Raw genomic sequence first — 20,420 nt, forward strand, 5'->3', positions numbered from 1 at the left:
AAAAACGTGCACTTAAAGGGATACTCCATCCAAAAATGAAAATTTTGTCAATATTCACTTACCCCCATGTCGTTCCAAACCCATAAAAGCTTTGTTCGTCTTCAGAACACAATTTAAGATATTTTGGAAGAAAACAGGGAGGCTTAAGACTGTCCCATAGACTGCCAAATAAATAACAGTGTCAAGGTCCAGGGAAGTATGAAAAGCTTTGTCAGAATAGTCCATCTGCCATCAGTGATTCAACCGTAACATTATGAAGCGACGACAATACTTTTTGTACATGAAGAAAACAAAAATAACGACTTTATTCAACAATTCCTCTCCTCTGTGTCTCTCCAAATCAGCGTAGCGCCATTTTGGCAATTCTGAGCAGTATGCAGATGGCGTACGCTCTTCTGTGTCAGTCGCACCATAAGAATACGTTTTTTAGGTGTATTTACGCTTTGGTTTGAAAGCAAACAACGTATCGGCGCATCTGCAGCTAAAGTCTGTCTACACTGGACGCGACAAGGCGACCGTTGAAAATCATTTGAAATTTGTGTCAGTATGTCATAAATAGAACGTAGCAGCAGTTTGCTGTCGGGAATTTATCCCACCACGCCGTGCAGCATCCAATGTAGACAGCATAATAGGTTCTATTATATTTTGTCGCAGCACGGCGTCCGGTGTAGACATGGTGTTGACAGAAGAATATGTTCAGCGCCCTCCCTCTGAAGCTTCGAATATTCGGTGTTGATTACTACTGAAGCTTCAAAGCTCAAAAAATGGTATTCGGACCAGTCCTAGAGATTATAATTGCACTAATGATTGGTCTCATTTACTTTGATTTTTTTTTTACATCCTTAAAGCTAAAAAGAAGGAGAGGCAGGGCTCTAGACTAACTTTTTGCACTGGTTGCACAAAAGTTAGGTGCACCCAAATTTTCGACCGCATCGCATTTAACACCGCAGTTTTACAAGTTCACTTTTTTTAAATCGCTGTCCATATAGGCAATATTCACTTGTAAATGATTAACTAACAATCTGGTCAACATAAAGTTCTTTATTTGAAGCACAATTCTACAAGAAAGGTAACTTACTGAAAAAGTGTTGGTGCTTTATGTGCTTCACTGAGCTGAAATCTAAACTTAAAACATCTCAAGATAAATGAAATAAAAAGAAAATCTAAATTAAGTGTTTTAAGGGCTGAAAATCTCATGGCTCAATGTCTTTTGGACTATCCTCGATTGCAGTCACATGCCCCTCGGATCGCCAACTGGACTTCTTGATCTTTGGCCTTGACTAAACCAGCTGGCCACACTCTCTCTAGCATCAAAATCTTCCAGACTTGGTCCCTCTACACTGATTCTTATCAGATCTTCCACTGTGTCTGAATGAAGGGATGCTCAAGTGTCAGATCTGAACAGCTGAACAGTCCCTAAACAGCTTAAACTACTGTCTCAGCTATTACAAAAGTACAGTTTTGTATGTAATAGCAAAGTGATAATATTTTGTTTTTTATTAAGTTAACTTAGAAAAACGTTTGGAGCATTTTTTGTTTGTTAAATATAAGTTTTTTTTTTTTTTTTTTTTTTTTTTTTTTTTAAGTAACGACCAAGCGGCCAACGGCAGACAGTGAGCCTATGTTTGATCAATTTAGCCTTCTCAAATCATCACGACTTGCCTAAAATAAAATCTATAGATATAAAAGTTCAAGCATATAACAATGTTTAAACGTTAGACCCAGATAAATGTGCGCTATATCCAATAGTTTGTGCAGAGGCGCTTCAGGACATGGAGACGCCAGCGTGATCACTTGCATTTTTTTTCAGTAGATACGATAGATAGATTTTGCACATAAAAGTAAGAGTAATACATCATTCGTAACTGTAAAGGGTCTTTTATTTGTGTGCACTCACAATATCAACAAAACATTGTGTTTTTATGAAATAAAGAAAACAAACACGATGCACTTTCTGCGTCTCGTCTTTAACAGGAGTGCAAAAATGAACCGAAACTCAGTGAAAACATCCCTCACAGAAATGATAAATATATCTATAGAAAGCTTTAAATGATTACTTAATGAAATAAAACTAATCGAAAACAAAAACTCTTTCATTATAATCATAATCCGTAAAGATGCACTTCTCTCTAAAGGCGCGTCTAATGAGATGGCGAGTCAGGATCAGCAACTTCATCCTTGCAACACAGAATCAGAAAACACTTGTTTATTAGTAAATAATTCAAATATCTCCTAACTATTTCCCCCTGTCACATTTATGGTAATTACTTTTGCCAGTGCTTTGCAGCAAACTTGAGCCTATTGCGTGTATTTGAACAGAGAACTGTTCAGCTGCGCTGCTGCTGGCGGGACAATTAACACCGTCGAGCCGCTCTTGACAGTCACGGTAGCACGGTCTCGTGTTGTTTCCTCCAGCGTGGCAATTTTTTTTTCATCACTAATTGATGGATGTCTAAGATATAAAAGTAAGGAGAAGTCTAAAACAGGCGGGATGCCCGGCCCACGTCTGAACTATGACGTGAAAATTATCCCGAAGGCCGGCTCGAGGGGCATAAAATAGTCGGGGTCCGTCGGGCTCGGGCTGAAATGTAGGGCTCTAGAGTCTGTTGTTGAACCACAGGGAGACTTTCAGAGTCACGGAGACTTTTTTTTTCTTCGAACGGCTGGTCGCACCGATGCAACCTCTGATTTTTTTTTTTTTGTCGCACCATTGAGAAATTAGGTCGCATGTGTGACCAAATTGGTCGCACTCTAGAGCCCTGAGAGGAAACAGTCTATTTATGTTATGTTTATGTTCATGGCCCTACAAAGTACAGTATATTTTGGTCTCTCAAAGCTCTCACAAGCTTTGTCCTGCTTCTCTAAAGTTATCGACCTCTCAGGCTTATTGCAGGGATATTTTCAGTGATCTAAAACAGCTTATGCTCTGAAATCAAGCGTTTTCTAAAGATCCACTTGACTCTCCATAAGTGTGCAATACACTATCTTTATGGTTATAACAGCTACTTTTATTTTTCAAAAATTGCATTATATAAGACCACTGTCTTATCTAAAACAATTCAGTAGTCTCAGCATTTAATCAACTCGAGTTCTTCTAATAGACTTAAACTCTTTTGATTGTTAGTTCATACGTAGTTAGAGTAACATGAGTCTCTACATAGGCCTATTCAGTCATTTGTGAAAAAGAGGTACAGTGTCAGTTATTCATTTGATGAAGACTTTTTTTTTTTTAACAAACTCCATTTTTTGATATCCTGTCACAGAAGTGACTAGTGACGAAAAAAGAGGAAGAGGGGAGGGAGGATCTCATTATTGTAACTGAAGAATGGTGCCTCAGATACCACGTGTCAGATGATAATATAAAATCATACTACAGTGCTTCTGTTAGTCCTTTTTCAGGTTGCACCACACATACCCACAATGCCCTGCGGCTCCAGGTTGTCCTGTATGAACTGACAAAGACAGCAGGTGTGCAAATACTAGTAAGGCTCACTGAGCAAAGAGTTCAGATACTGAGGGTAAACAAAAGACTCATTTGAATGAGCAAACAGAACACATATTGAAATGACTCGTATGAGAAACAACATTCATATAGAAGACTGCCTTCAGAGCGGTTACATGAGTAGTATTTCTTTTTTGTTTGCTTTTTTGCTATTTTTTGTCTTTCTTGCTTTCTTTTTTGCTTTTTTTAGCTTTAATTTTTTCTCTTTCTTGCTTTCTTTTTTGCTTTTTTTAGCTTTAATTTTTTCTCTCTTTCTTTCTATCAAAATGAAATTCAGTTGGATTTTAAAACCAGTAAGGTGATTGTATGCAGCTGAAGACAGTGTTATGGAAATTAGGGACCAAATGTATATTTGCTATTAGCTTAAAAAAGGTCAGCGGTTACTGACACTACAGGTAACTCTTGCTTTCCCACAAGGTATCTGGGTACCTTTTAAATATCGTCAAATCCAGTTCTTCTTTACAAACTGAAAAGCTGCCATCTCCCTTGCTCTCTCTCTAGATTTTAATTGGATCCTTTTATAAAGGTGCATTAGACTGATAAGAAAAAAGACCCTTTGTTTGGCATGGAAATGTAATTTTCTTTTTTTCTGTGTTAAATAAATCATTAGGCTGTGTACATTTTGGCTCTACACTGCACTCCCTCTCTCTTTCCTCTTTTACGTACTCTGTCATCCCTTTTTCCGAATGGATTTGGTTTGTCTTATGTTTGTCTTATGTTTACATTAGCACTTCACAAAAATCGGATTCTCCGCATGCTGATTCACGGCTGCTCCTTTGGATTTGTTTGCTTGCAGTTACTTTATTTCTCAAAGCGAGCAGGACCCACCATTGTCTCCCATGCCTGAGGCAGAACAGGAGCATGGTTTTGTTCTGTAGCGGCACATTGCTCCAAGGGTAGTGATTTCCAAAGGCTGGCAGCTTGTGCTGACATGCCGACTCATTTAAATTGTGCTTGACAGAACAACCCAGGGCAATTAATCATTTGAATAGCATGTGGAATGATGCTGTATCACAGACAGAGGAGACACATTTGCTCTTCCTATCCAATTCGCCAACCATGAAATTGTTATCATGCCCATGACAGCGTATTTTCCCTTGTAATAAAAATCTGCTTCATACAGAGGAGCTCCTCTTTTCATTAAGCCAGGGCAGTGGACATTCCTTTGCTGTCACTTGTATTGTAACACATTAAGACATATGTTCTCTGTTTGATGCTAGATGAAGACAAGGTTCTGCCAGAGGGAAGAATGATGAAAAAGAAAGAAAGAAAAAGGGAAAAAAAGTTTGACGCTGTGTTAGTTTTTCATAGCCACCAACCATATGGTTTGCCTCACTGCTGAGCCAGCTGCTGATATTTATTTCATATGCATATTAAAACTGGAGAGTGGATGCTTTGTAGACGGTTTTCAAATATTGTACAGTATTTGCTTCATTGCTGATGGGTCTTTTATAAGCCTCAGAGGAATCCTTGAGAGAAATGCAGTCTGCACTCTCTGCTAAAGTGTGATTGAATGTTGCATTTAGCCTCTAATAAAGTTCTATTGGAGACTTCAGCAGCTGGATCCCATCTGGAGTTTGTGGAGAGGCTTTTACTGTGTGTGAGTGTGTTTTGGGGGGTGAGGGGCTTTTAATTAAATATATTTAGGTAGGCTTAAAATGGAGCACCTCCTTTTTGTTCAATGAAATTTGACTAGAATACTGTGTAGTTAATATGGTACTATATGAAAAGATATAGTAGGCCCAAGGCTGAGTTGTGCCACAGAAGCTGGATGACTACAAGGAGGACCTTCACAGGGTTTAGTGATGTCTTGGGCATGGTGTTTGGTTGAAACCAGTGAAACCAAAGAATAAACAGTTGAGGTTTGTATTGGGTGCTAACATCCCAAAGTCACTGGAAAAATGTGCCATCTGACAAGTTTTTTTTTTTTTTTTTTTTTTTTTTTTTTTTTTTTTTTTGCGACAGTTTGGAAATTAAATGTCTGGTCAATTGCTCTAATAAAGTTAAAGCTCTATCATGTTTGAATAACGTATCACTTACACTAAACATACTGTAACAAATAGTGTTAACAAAAGCAAACTTGAAATAAAATGCATTAGCTGAAGCAACCATACCATTTTAACTAGCTTTTTCAAGTCTTGTAGCTCTTTTATATTTTGACCCGCATTTCACGAGACCCGAGAACTTTGTATCGCAAGTGCAATGCTGCACCAGGTGAGCTACTGATCAAGGTTACTGTGTCAGAAGAGCCTTACATGTGGTGTTGGTTATGTGATGCAAATGTCAAAATGTTTACAAATCACGTGCTATGGTTAAAGTGTTGTGAGGTGTTAACGGATGAAAATATACATGAAAATAAGTCTTTATTAAACTGAAATTATATAATCTACTCCAGGTAATCATAATTTATGTGAAAAGTTTGGCGTTCACTGGTACCAAGTATGTTTTTGGAGTTATGCAAAAATGTAGGTACAGGCATGTTTTCCCAATGATTCTGTTTGGTATGTGTATGATTGAATGACTGATGTATGATTGAATACTATAATAAAGAGGAATGTGATCTAATTTCAAACATGGAAGCTCACTTCTGTTGTCAATGTACAGATGCAGTCGGCTTTTAGGAGTGTTGCTTTTCTCAGATGCAAATACATGGAAATGAAGCCTTTAAATTAATCACTGCCAAATTGGTTCAACAGGATGATTCACTTATCACTTTTACTTATCACTTATGAGCACTTTAATTATTTTAATACATTTAATCTCCTGTCATACACTCCTGTCATACACTCCTGTCATATCCTTAGCATGAATCTTGGTTCTATAGCTGAGGTAAATAGAACCTCAACCTGTTATTGCTAATCTCTTTCCCTTTCTCTCTCTTCATTAGTTTATATAATGGAGAGTTGTAAAAATGTATTATAATGAGTTGAACCAAAAGGTTACAGCAGAATTTAACAGCTAATAAAAATGTTTAAAAATAGTCCAACAAGAGTGCTTTCTTCAGTGTTTAGGAAGAAACTCTGTGGCCTTGGATCAATAAGAATTCCAATGTAAGGATTCCTTTGTATTATTTTAGACCATTTTCAATATAATCAGCTTGATGATTTACAGTGTTAAGCATTTCACTTAAGTTTCAAATCTCTGCTAAACCTCCACATGTACAAATGACATTGAAAAAATGGTTGGCTTTTTAGTAGCTCTCCACCATATAGACCTATTTGCCAGCTTGGGGTGCGTCATGGCATAATAACTCATTTATAAGAACGAATTAATCTCTCATCAACCATATTATTGACGATTGCAAACTTACTTTTGCATTCATTGACCTTTGAAGCTTATTGGAACTGATCATAGATCACATTCACAAATGTCCCTCACTAGCAGAGCATGCATTCCTCAGTAGATGGATAATCTTTGCAAATAATGTGTCACTTTAGCACTTTTAATATTTTTTTGAGTGATTCAACATAGAAGCCAATGGCAGTTTGAGGTGGAAGAAACCTAGTGGTACAGAAATTAAACACTTCACCTTTAATAAACTTAATTTCTGCTTCTGTGCATGACTTTGTGTGTTTTATATGAACATACAGTCAGTAGCGGTCACCAGATGTTACTGCAATGTTAACATCGGTTCACTTGGACCACTGGACAGTGCGCTATGGAGTCTGTCTTACACTCTGTAAAACCCCCAATGGTAGATTGTTTTAGGATCATTACCCTTCTCACTCACCCTGATAAAGCTTGTATGAGAGCATTCATCTCCCCATGCTCCTCTGAGCGACATGTCAGAGCCCCAGAGACCGGAATCTCCAAAGCTCTGTTTACACGTGGGCTCAATCCACTCCTGAGTTCAACTACCCTCACCAAGCACTGGCATGTAAAAGAAGGCCATGATCGCTACTAATTAAGCATTGGGGTGGAGTCCAAGCTGTTTGACGTCCCCTGGTTTGAATAGGCATTTTGTTCTGTGCCACTAGTGAGAGAGTGAATTGTTATCAGTGTAATCTTTGTGGGTTGAGCATATAAACAATGTCTCTTCAGTATAGAAACATTCTGTGTAAATGACAGGCAGTGTTGTGTTCATATAGGGATCTGATTTAGCTATATAGGTTTTCACTGCCTTGGCATGTGAGACCTCTGTGTTTAACATCTTTGTTCTCAATATAGTGGTGCTGTAGGATACAATCTACTTGTACGGCATTCCTCGAAAAGATCGCTAAGCTATCTTCTCTTTATTCGAGAGAGAGCTAGAGAGTGTCTGGCCCCTGTCTAACTGAGGCTAAAGGGCTTCAGAGGAGAGCTGTGATATTTGAAGTAATTCACAAGTGCATGTGTTCGCACATTAGTGGGATGCAGTTGGACAGCCACAAGGTTGAGAGCTAATTACAGCATTTAAAGCCTATCAGTTCCATGTGATTGCTGCTTGTGCTGGGTAAACGGCTTTTATTTGGTATGCCGTGGAAGTTCCCCCTCATAGCGAGGGCTCTGTGGCAGCAAATTATTTTCATCTTAATTGCATGTAGGTGGAGACATGAAATAACAGGGCATATTTGTGTTCAATCTGCTGTGTTTTCATTACATTGTGGAGGAAAACATTGTTAGCGGGAGTTAATTAACAAATATGAGTAATTGCTCTATGCTCATATTTATCACGTGTGTGTTTGCAACAGGCGGGCCTAAAGTGCTACATAAATCAAAGTGCTTTTCTTTGCCAAAGTAGAGCCCTTGGGAGGTACCTTAGAGCTTAATTAGAATCTAGGAGGATTTTGTTTTAAGTGTGAGGTGAGCAAGCACTTGAATAACAATGACAAATTAGGCCCCAGAGCATTGCCTGTATGTTTTGGACCGTGTGTGCAATGTTATATTCTATTTCTATATAATTCATAAAGTGCGATGGCAGAGGCGCTGCTCCAGACGTTCTGGCGGTCCTGTCGATTTGATGAGAGAGATTAATACAGGGATTGCTGTTACTGGCAGAAAAGTTTACTGAAATGATGCCAGAGTTTTCACTGCAGAATTACCCAGATGGGATTACGTGGACTATTCAGATTTTATGAGGCCGTTTAGAATATTTTTCTTTTCACGGAGTAATACGAAGCGATGGTTAATGTTGTGCTTCACTGTCAGTCATATTTCAGTGATTTGGCAGACCAAAATATTTGGCATCCAACATATTTGTGGTCAGCCAATAAAGTGTTCATTGTTGACTCTTGATGGTAAATTACTGATTTCATCAGTTCTTTTCTTCAGTTTTCAGTTGTTTTTTATATACTATTTTAGACCGTCATTATGGGGTTCATTTGTAAAAAAACTTTTCATGCACACAAACCTATTTATATGTGAAAAACAGCATGATGAGATGTTAGATTCATAAATCAATTAAATGTTTTTCTTTTTAATTAATCTAAAATGTTTGTATAACACTTTTCACAATAAATGTTGTTCCAGTTTACAGTTAACTTTGACTACACCAAACATAATTTTTCTTAAAAATTTTCAGTGGACCCCATCCTCCTGGGGGGTCTCTGGATCCCTTTTAATAAAACCCTGGACTAGCGACTGACTTCAGCATTGTAGAACACACACAAAAAGACCACTTTCATCATTTAGCCACGGAAAGAAGCGGAGTGCTCTCATGTGCACGTACAGAGAGCATGTTACTGAAGTGAAGGACTGTGTATTGCCACGTAGTGCTAATTGAAGGCTTCTGTTGCACTACCGCAGCAGGCCTTAGAGGTGAATGTTGTCTGCAGATTTAAAAAAAATAGCACGCTGAGTGAAAAGACTTGTCTGACAGACACTTGTGCGATTTTTGATTACAGTCATACTGATACTCTGTGGCCATGCATATGGACTGCCTGTCTGTCTTGGCACCAGATTCAGCCATCTGGCCTCAATTATGCTTTAAACATGCTTTGTTGTACATGACAAGTCCACACTGACAGCGAGTCTGCCAGTGTTTAAACGTCATGCCTCTGGCTACGATTATACTCAATCAGTCACTCTGATTTTAATTGGAACGGTTGAGGATGAGTGGGAGACGTGAATGAAAATAAAACTGTCTTCATCTCTGCTGTGGTCAATTTGGAGGTTTTAAGTGTGGATGTGCAGTACAAGAAGGAGCAAAAATGTTCAAACTGTTTGGAATTGGAATTTGTACTACACAAATAAGAGTATCCTGCATTATCCTTTTTAATCAAAATGTTTAACATGTTTATCTCTGCTAAGTCCCTCTAAAAAATTTTCTTTTAGGCCAGTTCTTTGTCTGGATCTACATTAGTTCAGTACTAATAATTGTAACGAGTCTTGCGATTGACTAGTCATGATCTGTCCTGAAAATCTGACATCTGGGTTTGGGACCAGTCAGAAAACTAGCATTGATCTCTTTTATGTAAATTAATGAATTTATTTTAATTTTATTTTTTTATCAATAACATCTCTTCATCACCCAAGAGGAAGTATGGAAGCAGTCTCTCTCTTTTCCCACCATCCTCAGATGATGCATTCCATGTCAGACCTTTCCTCTGTCTCTTTGCTCTTAGGCTGAGATTAGCCGCTTGCCATTGTCTTCACCAGTCCTGCTGTTGCCGTAAATTGGCTGGCTGTGCTGTTTTGAGGTTACTGCTTTCAAAATATCCACGCTAACAGTGTTAGGAGTACACAGAAGGCCCCAGAAGACCTCTTCAGATGCAGAGAAATGGGTCAAACACTGACCTAATGAAGACAGATGGAGGTGGACAGTGTCTACATGTGCTGTGGAATGTTTTGTGCGCTTTGGCCAATCTGTTATTTTAGTATAGCAGTTTTCCCATTTGGCCTGTAACAGAGGTCAAGACTCAGATATAGGATCTGTTATTGACCCCCTTTTCAGACTTTTTACTGTAAAATGGGATAAAATTGCATGATGTCCTTGCGGTGAAAGACTGTACAGTTTTCTGGACTCCAGTGCATAATGGACTTTATTATTTTGTAAGCAATATGGTTGAATTATTTAAGTTTAGTATTTGATTTTATCATAAGTTGCATTTAAAAAGTTTTGATGAGGTCAAATTTCTGTCGTGTGATTGACATGTTCTCTGACTCCTCCGATTTAGTTTGTTGTTGTTGTAGTGCCAGAATCACTCACAGGATGATTTCCACTGTCTCTTCTGTTCTCTTAAAAACTACTTTGTTGCTGAAGATAAGTTCTCTCCATCCACACTGCATGAAACCCTTTTAACGATGTGGCACAGTTTCAGTAATTCTCTGTTTTATTTCAGTTTCTCTTTGATCTCTGTGCTGTCACACTTTCTTCAAGAGTGGAATAATTTTAGGGCATATATGTGGAAATCCTTATAGCTCTTTTATTCCTGGGCTCTCAGAGTGTCAACATAATGACCAGAAGTGAATAGAGAAGATTAGGAATTGTAATTTCTGTACTACTTCCATCGCAATCTTATCCCTCCTTTGAAAATGCAATGACAAAGATGACAGTTCAGGTGTAAACATTGCTCGATATGGAATGCCTATTGATTCACTTGAATGCCTCTAGTGGTTCGTTTTTCATATTTTTTCTATTTTTTAGCATGAAGCCTGGAGCACTGTTTGGCTTTCATATGTGAGCAAGACCTCTCTTTCCATACAGCTGTGTGTGAACACACAATAGGTGTAAGCGGTCTGTGTGGCACAAAACCTATAAACCGTTTTCATTATTCAGGCTAATTTATATCAACCACGTTGTTAATCTTCCACAACCTGTTGATTGCTTTGTTTCTCGACACATTTCTGGAGGGCGGCCATAACTGTGTTTTCAGAAGGACTCCTGTCAGTGGCGCCAGGCTACACAGCCACAAATTGGAATGTGGCACTGGCCCGGGAATACAGCCAAGATTTAAATTAGACAATAAACTCTGGCCCCTCATGCAGGCTTCTCTCTGCAGCTGTGGGCTGATCCATTTGTTTAATATGGTGGAGTATTCGCTAGAATAATAAGCTGATGTATGAGCCGGCTCTTAACAGTTTGTGTTTCACAGAATTAAAAAGACTGAACAACTGGCAGGAAGAGCACTGCAGATGTATCCAAACAGCAATAAAGGAAATGTACAGTATATAACGGCTAAATATACACACTTGGAGAAATTAGTCATGGAAATGATGAATATAATAGAAAATGCTGCCTTGGAAGTTGCACAGTGCACAGTTGCACAGAGTATCTTGGTAATATGAAAATGCATTTAACATTTTTTTTATAGGGTACACTTTTTATTGCATATTTTTTTATTATACAGGGCTTGTTGGTACATTCCAAAATCTGAAATAAAATTAGGTGCAAGTCAGCATACACATAAACCGTGTTCACTTCCGTGTGTGTGTGTGCGTGAGTGTGTAACTGGATGTTCTGTTCTGTTGTGAAAATCTCTGAAGCTATATCCAGCTATAGCTTTTCTGTGGCACAGAGCCAGTGCTTTGCCAATCGAGATCAAAGATGAAGCTTCAGCTAGTCAGGGCTCTCTTTAAAGCTTTTCTGTAAGAATTGAAATAGAATAACTGACCTATGACTCCAGCACAGGAAGTTACAGAGGTTGTCATTAATCAGAGGTATTTAGACAAGACAACAGGACTGTTTCGCCTTATCTAAATACCTCAGATTAATGGCATTCCCCATGGTACGTCCGGCTCTGTTACATAGCAGAAACAGATGCTAGGGTGGAAGGAGGTGACGTTCCCTAGTGTACTCTTGTGTGACAACTTATATTGTATGGCATGTTTTACCATGAAGATGTGTGTCCACATAGGACATGTTGCATTATCATTTAATCTAATAATAATAATAATTTTACTACTACTACTAAAACTGCTTTGAGTGTTTTGTAACACATGCTTAGTTTATTATAGTCAACCCATGTTTTTCGATGTCAAATTTACTCCTTTTAATTTGCATTCGATCCTCCCTCTTTATGTATTACAGGGGTATAAATGCCTGTTGTACTGAAAGCTCAGTGGATGAAAACACAAGAACTTGTAAATGGATCCATTTCATATCTCTCATCTGGTGGGAAAAGTCTCAAGTAGCTCTCAGATTTCGTTGTTGCCACTTGTAGCTCTTTTGGCATCGGTGCACTAATCCAGATCTTCTGTTTATCTCTCTTCCTGATATGTTTGCAAAAGGCCAGCTTCTACAGCAATAAATTTCAAGTATTGCAGTTTTCATTTATAAATGGCCCTATACACCCAGATGTACTTGTTTTTAAATAAACTGGGGTATAGCAGAATGCAATAGCAGAATAACAAAGCACAGGAGAGAGAAGGAAAATGAGGGAGAGAGGGAGCGAGAGCATGAAGGAGAGAGATGAGAGGAAGAGGTGACTGTCTAAAGAGAGTCTCTGTCAGTGTGATTGTATTCTCTCTGTGTGCAGTGCTTTCATGTAATGATTTTAGCTTTAAACTGACTTTTAGTGATCGATTTCTCCTGCGGATCAGAACAGCCCTGCTTTAGGCTCTTTGTGTGGGCCTGCTGGACAAAGATGTCAGTTTACACATTTACCTCCCTGAACTGTGTGTACTTATGTTGTTTTAAGTTTGTGTGTGCTGCTTATATTGTTTGTTATTCACGCCATCTTAGAGGCTGAGAATTACTGTCTCCCTTAAAATACCAAAGATAATTCCTTTCTCAAAGTGTTATATTTTTATAATAAAGTAAACTCAGATATGCATCACACTGCAGTACTTGTGTTCAATTTTCCCATTCGTAGATAATGATCATGTGACCTCAGTGATTCTTCAAACAGGCTGTTGGTCATGGTCACATTCTTCTCAAGTGGATTGTGTTTGTGTTGTGTCGGTTCTGTAATATCTCATAAAAGATTTTCTGAAAAGAAAAACAACAACTAACTATTACTTGATGTAATTAATCGACTAGTTGGTTGTTGAATGAATAGTTGACTAGTCATCTATTGTAACTTATCCCTAACGGGGGCGTGTCTTGAGCTTGTTACTGTTCACTAACGAGGCAGAGGTAGTTTTTGCATTGCTCTCATCTTGTTAATTACAGAGGCTCCATTGTCTGATCTGACCCATTTACAGCATTCTCTCTTTCATTCTTTCAGTTTGTCTCATCCTCCCATCACGGCTAATCTCATTTGGCATCTGGCTCAATCCCACCCTGCCATGAACATGAGAGGGTCTGCTTTCTCACTGAAGAGAGCCAAGAGTGACAACAACACCCCCTGTGTCTGTTTCCATTCACACTAACTTCTGTTTCCTAAAAGCTCTTGTTATTATATTTCTGTTAATCGGCATTAGTTGTTAAATGTACAGCTGACAGGTGAGAGGTGATTTAAAGCAGCACTTCTTGTCCTTCTGTGTTATCCATTTGAGAGTAATCTTTGTTCAATGAATATTCATGAGTTGTAGATCTGCATGTGTCAGTGATGCGAGGCAGAGAGGCAGGTAATGGGATTTAAAAAAGAGTGAATGCTGATGGTGTGAATGGATAACTTAAAGCCTGTGTACACACACACACACACACACACACACACACACACACACACACACACACACACACTTCTTTCCCCTTGCCGTTTGTATTATGTAGACCCACATAGGTGATGAAATGAGGCGTGAACTTTTTTCCACATTCCCAGAAACCACCTTGTGTTCTCTCTCTGTCTCTGATTTAATAGATCTCTCTCTCACACACACAATCCATTCATCTCCCTGTTTTTCTTTATTTTTAACTTTCTCAAAAAGTGATCTTTTTCTAATTTAATTGGTAAAGTCAATATTATTTGCCGTCCTTAACCCATTTTCTGTAATGGAACTTATTTTAGAGTGAAACTGGATATTTAATGATGAATAAGTGTGTGGTTGAACCAATTGGATCATAAAAATATGTTCAATACCAGAATAAAACAAGACCGAATGTGAGTTAAAACAATGCAAATGATATTTGATTATTTACTCTTAAAATAAAGTTTCTTAAAAAAAAAAGCATCTCTGTGAACCCCCCCTTTTAAGAGTGTTAATTAACATTATCTGATAGCCTGAGTGGGCTAAGTGATATCAGCAGAAACAGAAACTTGTTTCAAAGAATGACCAAATTATTCTGTTTTGATTTAAGGATTATGAAGACAAACCCTTTATTCTTTTGAATAAATTGCATTGATGATTTTTTCCAAAAAATACCAGTTTTATTTGAAAATTCCATGTTGACTCTAAACAGTGCTGCAATTAAATTGAGTTGCTTTATTACTTTTCTTTTTTTTTAATTCTCCATTTTTGGAATGTGGGGTGAGGGGTAATTCTTCTCTTTTAATGAGATGTTTAGTCAAAGACCTTTCTATCTGTCTCTCTCCCCATTGGTTGCTCCTAAAACTCGTTTTTCTCTACAGAGACATGTTAAAAAGCAGAAACCATTTTCTTTTTTCATACTACTCTCAAGCAACACCAATTCACCATCATGTATTTAAATGGATAGGACTAAATGTGACCTAAGGAGAGAGTCCAACAGAAAACTGGACCACCGACAGCAGACTCTCACTGATATGGTCAGAAGAGTGTTTAATAACAACAAAAAAGAGCAGAACAAACACTGTATGGAATAATGGTCATTTTTCAGGGTTTCTGTTTTCAGCGCGACATTATGGCGCTGACATTATGGTGCTGTATTGTGCAAGGCAGCGTGGTGTTCCTCTTTAGTATAGATGCACCAGGTGAGAGCTCCAAAAGGCCTCCTCAGCCCAAAACACCTGCTCTTCAAGTCCTGCAGCTGCTGCAAGACCCGTGTGTGTGTTTGCGTTGTGCACTGGTATACGTGTGTATGTGCTGGTTAGACTTTTAACATATCAGCTCGTTCTTTTTTTGTCCCCCCCTCCCACTCTTTCTCTTGCTCACTCTCTCTCCAGGGCATAGACTAATTAATGGATACCATTCGCAGTTGATTAGCTACAGTTCCTTCGGTAATTACATTCGCATACTAACCACTCAGACAAAAAGATGAGGGGGAGAGAGAGAACAAAGCAAGGGAAAAATAAATTAATGCTCTTCTCATTTTGCTCTGATCTTAATTTGTTCCTGCAATTGTTTGCCCTCCACAATAAGATAAGAAAGTCCTTTTTCTCTCTTATTCCAACTCTTCTGGTTGTGTAACATCTGAAGGAATCACTTTGTTTTAAACAGACAAAAGCTTGCTGTTGGATGCACAGTTGAATCATGGCCTTCAGGCTGTTGTGGTTGATGTTTGTGTGTGTGCTTGGTCCTCACATGTGTGTGTGTGTGTGTGTGTGTCTGTGTGTGTATGCATGATTTGTCTGGTTATAGAGGGCCCTCTGTGCTGGCTCTCCAGCTGCTAACCCATAATTCCTCATTTTGCTTTTCCATTGTTCCTACCTGTCAGTGTGTTTGTGTCTCGGAAGAAAAGATAGGATGCCTGCCATTTCAACAATTTGCCATCACGTTTGATTTAGAGCGGTACATACAGAATAAAGAAAAGAGCTCCATTTAGAAAGGAAGCTGTAGAAAACTACATGGATGTACTGTACAATAAACACCATCACCATCCAATCATATTTTCACATGTTAAAAAATGACCTGAATATACTGTACAGTATGTACCCTCAGTTTTTACGCAAATTATTGATTGTTTTCACATTGTTTTCACAGCTCCTCTGTGTTCACCTACTGTAATAAACCAAGATCTTTCATCAGCCTGTGTGGGTATTTCAGATTAGTAAAACGACTGTTTGACTCTCCCCCACTTTTGTAATGCAAAATTAGTCTCTGCATGACAGATAGCAAGCCACACCTAGCTGTCCCACTGATGCATTACAGTAAAAGATGACGTGAGGCGAATTAGAAACTGGGATACTTCCTCATTTACATGAGGGGTGAACTAATCAATGAACCGTTTGGGTACCGCTTTCCAAGATAGAAAAAATATTTCCGATATCATTTATGTGCAGGTACATTTTAGTTCAAGTAATTATTATCATACTTTTAAATCTGTATTTTAAAATAATTGTGTTATCTGTTCTCATTGTAACTTTATGTATTTGTGATTTTTTTTTTTTATTATTATTATTTCGACCAAACATCGAATTAGATTTAGGATATCTCATGCAAGAAGTAAAATACAGTCAACATATATAGTTAAAAATAAACCAGGTACTTTTCAATAAATAATTACATTTATTTTCATTTCATTTCATTATATTATATTAATTTAATATATATTTAACAGCACTATTATTTACCAGTGCAACACAGACTTTTGTAAGTGAAGACCAACAAATCATTTAAAATAAAAAGTCATGACCTCGCTCTTTAAAGGGGTCACGAGCAGCGTTTGTTTTTTCTTATTTTGTAATGTTCTCTGAGGTCCACTTATAATGTTATCAAGACTTCTACATTAAAAAAAAAAAAAAACCTTCATAATTTAAAAGTAATAGGCTATTTTTTGTCCTGTTTTGACCCTCTCATCGGAATGCCCTGTTTGAAATAGACGTGGAGGATTGTAGACTCGGAAGTAAACGCTGCTATGATTGAGTAACAGTTGTGTATGTTTGACATCCTACATCCTTCATAGATGGACGCTGCTGTGATTTAGGTTAAAAACACAAAAACTCACTGCATATCAAACGATCTGTAAAAACAGACAAAGCCATAGTGACCATGTAATAAAAAGAGTTACTCACACTTGTGTGGTGCGACATTACTGTCAGATCCAATATAGTCGGCACTGCATCGTCTTTTAGTTTCAATCTTTCTGAAAATCCTGTGTCGAATTGTGCCCTGTTTGTAAACGAATCCGGAGTAAAAAAAATGAAAAAGGATCAAGTTCTTACGTGGTCTGGAACTTCATTAAAAGTAACGTTCATCTAATAAAGTTTATCTGAGTTCTGAAACTTACAGAATGTATTTATAGCACAATGACCTCTTCTATGTCAAAAGATTGAGGACATTTTGATTTCTCAGTTCATGACCCCTTTAAAATGATTAAATCTCCAATCCCCACTCCTCAGAATCAAAGAATCAATTCTTTTATAATTAAATTCCCAACCCTACTATTTTGTGCATATAAAGCTAATTTAATTCTTATACGGTGACTGCACAATTAGACTACAGTGAATTGGAGAGTGAGAGGAGATGGCAACTGAAATAACTAATGCATTCTTTTTTTCTTCTTTTGCAGTTTGGGAATAACAACAACTACATGAACATGGCTGATGCCAATGGAGCTCTATTAGTAGGAGATGTGAGTATATGCTTGAGGATATCCTTTACATTTCCATGGATTGTTAGTTTATGCCATGAGCCATATTATTCTGGAATGACTAAACAGTCATTTTCATGTCTAACCATTTATTGTTTTAAAACAAAGTCAATTAATTTAGCATGCATGCCTCTGTATGTTCAAATAAAATGATTAATTTCAGCAGCAGGTGTGCAGCTGCTGCATTTACATAAAACACGATTAGCTCCCTACATGCCTTCCTGAACTGCTTTGGGATTTTCCACAGCCAAAACCCTTAAAGCTTATAGCTCGTTACGCCAGCGGCAACATGTTCATACACATACGCTCCCGATGTTAAAATCTGACTGAATGATACCAGTGGATCTGGTATGTTTATGTATCAGTGCTTAGTGTTAACAGAGTGACCGGCTCAGTGCTGACCGGAGGTTGAGGAGCACAGGGGGTATTGAGCGTTGAGATGGGATTAGGGTTGCTTTTGCAGGGAGATATACCACAGGTGCTCACATCCTGCAGATATGCTCCAGGTGAAAGCTGCCGTCAGGCTCTGGTGACGGCGGAAGGAGTGTGTATGTAAACACCTGTCCCCATGATCATTTAAAGATAGCATCAAGCTAGAAAAGGAAAGAAAAGTGGCACCTCTCACAAAAGTCACTCTTTCTATCCATCATTTTTTTATCCCCTGTCAGTGAGTCGGACAATATACACTGCAAATCACAGGTTGTGTATCTAAGGCTGGCCTCACTATCTGTGTATGATTGTATACAGGCCCCTTACAGTATGTGTTGTCACTCATTGTTACACTCACTGTTGCCACTGCCCGATTTCCATCACATTTCCAATGCAAATCTCCTTCTCCTCACAGTCTCAACGACATCGATAGACTCATGCTGGCTAAGCAAAGATAATGTCTGTGCATGTGAAGAGTGTTTGTTGCACATTTTTTGGAAATGATGTGTTAGTGTGGGCCTCTTGCTTCATTTTCATTTTAAGTCTAGGTGGTGAAGCCACAGCTTTGTCACAGGCAGTTGTATCCACATTTGATCGAGTTGCTTGCAATCTCCATAAATTCTTCTGATAAAAGTGTTCCTTTGCCGAGGCCAAGCTCCAAGTTGGCACCTGCAGTGGAAGTAGAGCTGCTGAGTGTTGACGGAAAATTTCCCCCAGTCAAATTTTTTCTTAAGAAATAATGTTTGCTCCTTCGCATTGCAGTATTATGACACATGACACAATGAAATTAAAAGCATTAACATTTAAATTCCTCTTTTTCACATATGTGTAGGGGGTGGGAGGGGGATATTGTTTCTTGTAACTCAAGCTGAAGAGAAATTAAAGGGACTTTACCCTAGTGAGTGCTGTAATTTCACAGTGTGATGGGTTTTCTGTGAGCTTTAGCTCTTTCATTAATCTGCTTAATGTGTCATCTTTAGGCGAGAGAGAGGGAGACCAGGAGAGAGAGGCTAAGTATCTCCGAGTCTGACACTCTGCACTTTGTGTATGGACACAAATATACTGTATATAAGATTAGTTTTAATGTAAACCAGGTTTTTATATACACATCAATTTTTTTTATCTTTTGAAAAAGAAATTTGAAGTAAAAATTATCCTGTTAAACTTAGGGTAAAAAAAGAAATTTAGTGGCTGTTTTTTAGAGCTTAGTTTTGTATAAATTGTGTGAAATTGTTTTAGGTTTATATTGATTTTTTGTTGGTGCTTGTTTGCGTTTTTTTTAATATTATATGTAAATTTTTTATTAAGTGATATCATTTTAATTTACCTTATCAACTTGAGTTACAACCACAGTGTGCTTTTTAACTTAAAATGTACCAATAACCACAATGATAATATGATACATATGGAATCAGAGTTCATCATAAGTGGCCTGTTCATACTCATGTATAGATGATGCACAGAGTCATATTGTACACACAAACACAAAACACCATCGGGGAACACATGACACTAAAATAATTCAATAAACATTAACAATAACTGAAAATGTAAAAAAAAAAAAAAAAAAAAACTGTGAATATAGCAAATGTACATATCATAAATAACTGAACAATATAAACAAAATATCATGTATGATTTATCACGCAGGGTCTTTTGGGAATGTCGTGTTGTTTTTAACTGTAAACTCTAAAGTAATTCATAGTTTTTCCATAAATTATGCAGTAAACTACATATAATGCCATATTAAATCATTTACAGTTTTTACAGTATATAGTAAGGTAACCAACAGTTCACCAATTAACAGTTTTTAAATAGCAATTTTTAGTCGTAAGTTGTCAATAATTCATACAGGTTGATCATGAGTTAAATAATATTTCAAATATAATATTATAAACCACATTATCTTGAACATCGTACTGCAACATGATATGGAAACAGTATATCACAGTGCTTGATAAGCTGACCTCTTCCTTCCTGCTGTTGAACTGAAACTGATATAGCCATATTCAGTTCCACTTAGTAATATCACTTATCACACACAATCTCATTACACACATGTAATCACTACTGTATATGAAGCAATGGATTTGGAATGGCTGCTGTTGGACTCTGAGTGTCTTTGCCACTGTCATCTGAGGAGCGCTTTCTCTCTGCTCCGCTAATGTTAGGAGCTTTGCTCTATCGATCCTTCTAACCATCATGCTCAGTAATTGTGATGCACTGCCTTTTAACAACTGC

The 20,420-nt window shown here is 37.8% G+C and overlaps 1 protein-coding gene across 1 annotated transcript in view; it reads left to right on the forward strand.

Annotated features, from left to right (window-relative positions):
* The window catches only part of LOC109084320 (TOX high mobility group box family member 3-like), a 45,150-nt gene that overhangs the window by 9,979 nt on the left and 14,751 nt on the right, over positions 1-20,420 (forward strand). The window contains exon 2 of the mRNA XM_042760344.1: positions 17,670-17,732. Coding sequence (XP_042616278.1) covers positions 17,670-17,732 — 63 coding nt within the window. The remainder of the gene's footprint in view (positions 1-17,669; positions 17,733-20,420) is intronic.

This window comes from Cyprinus carpio, chromosome A7, assembly GCF_018340385.1.
Source record: "Cyprinus carpio isolate SPL01 chromosome A7, ASM1834038v1, whole genome shotgun sequence".
Taxonomy (NCBI): Eukaryota; Metazoa; Chordata; class Actinopteri; order Cypriniformes; family Cyprinidae; genus Cyprinus; species Cyprinus carpio.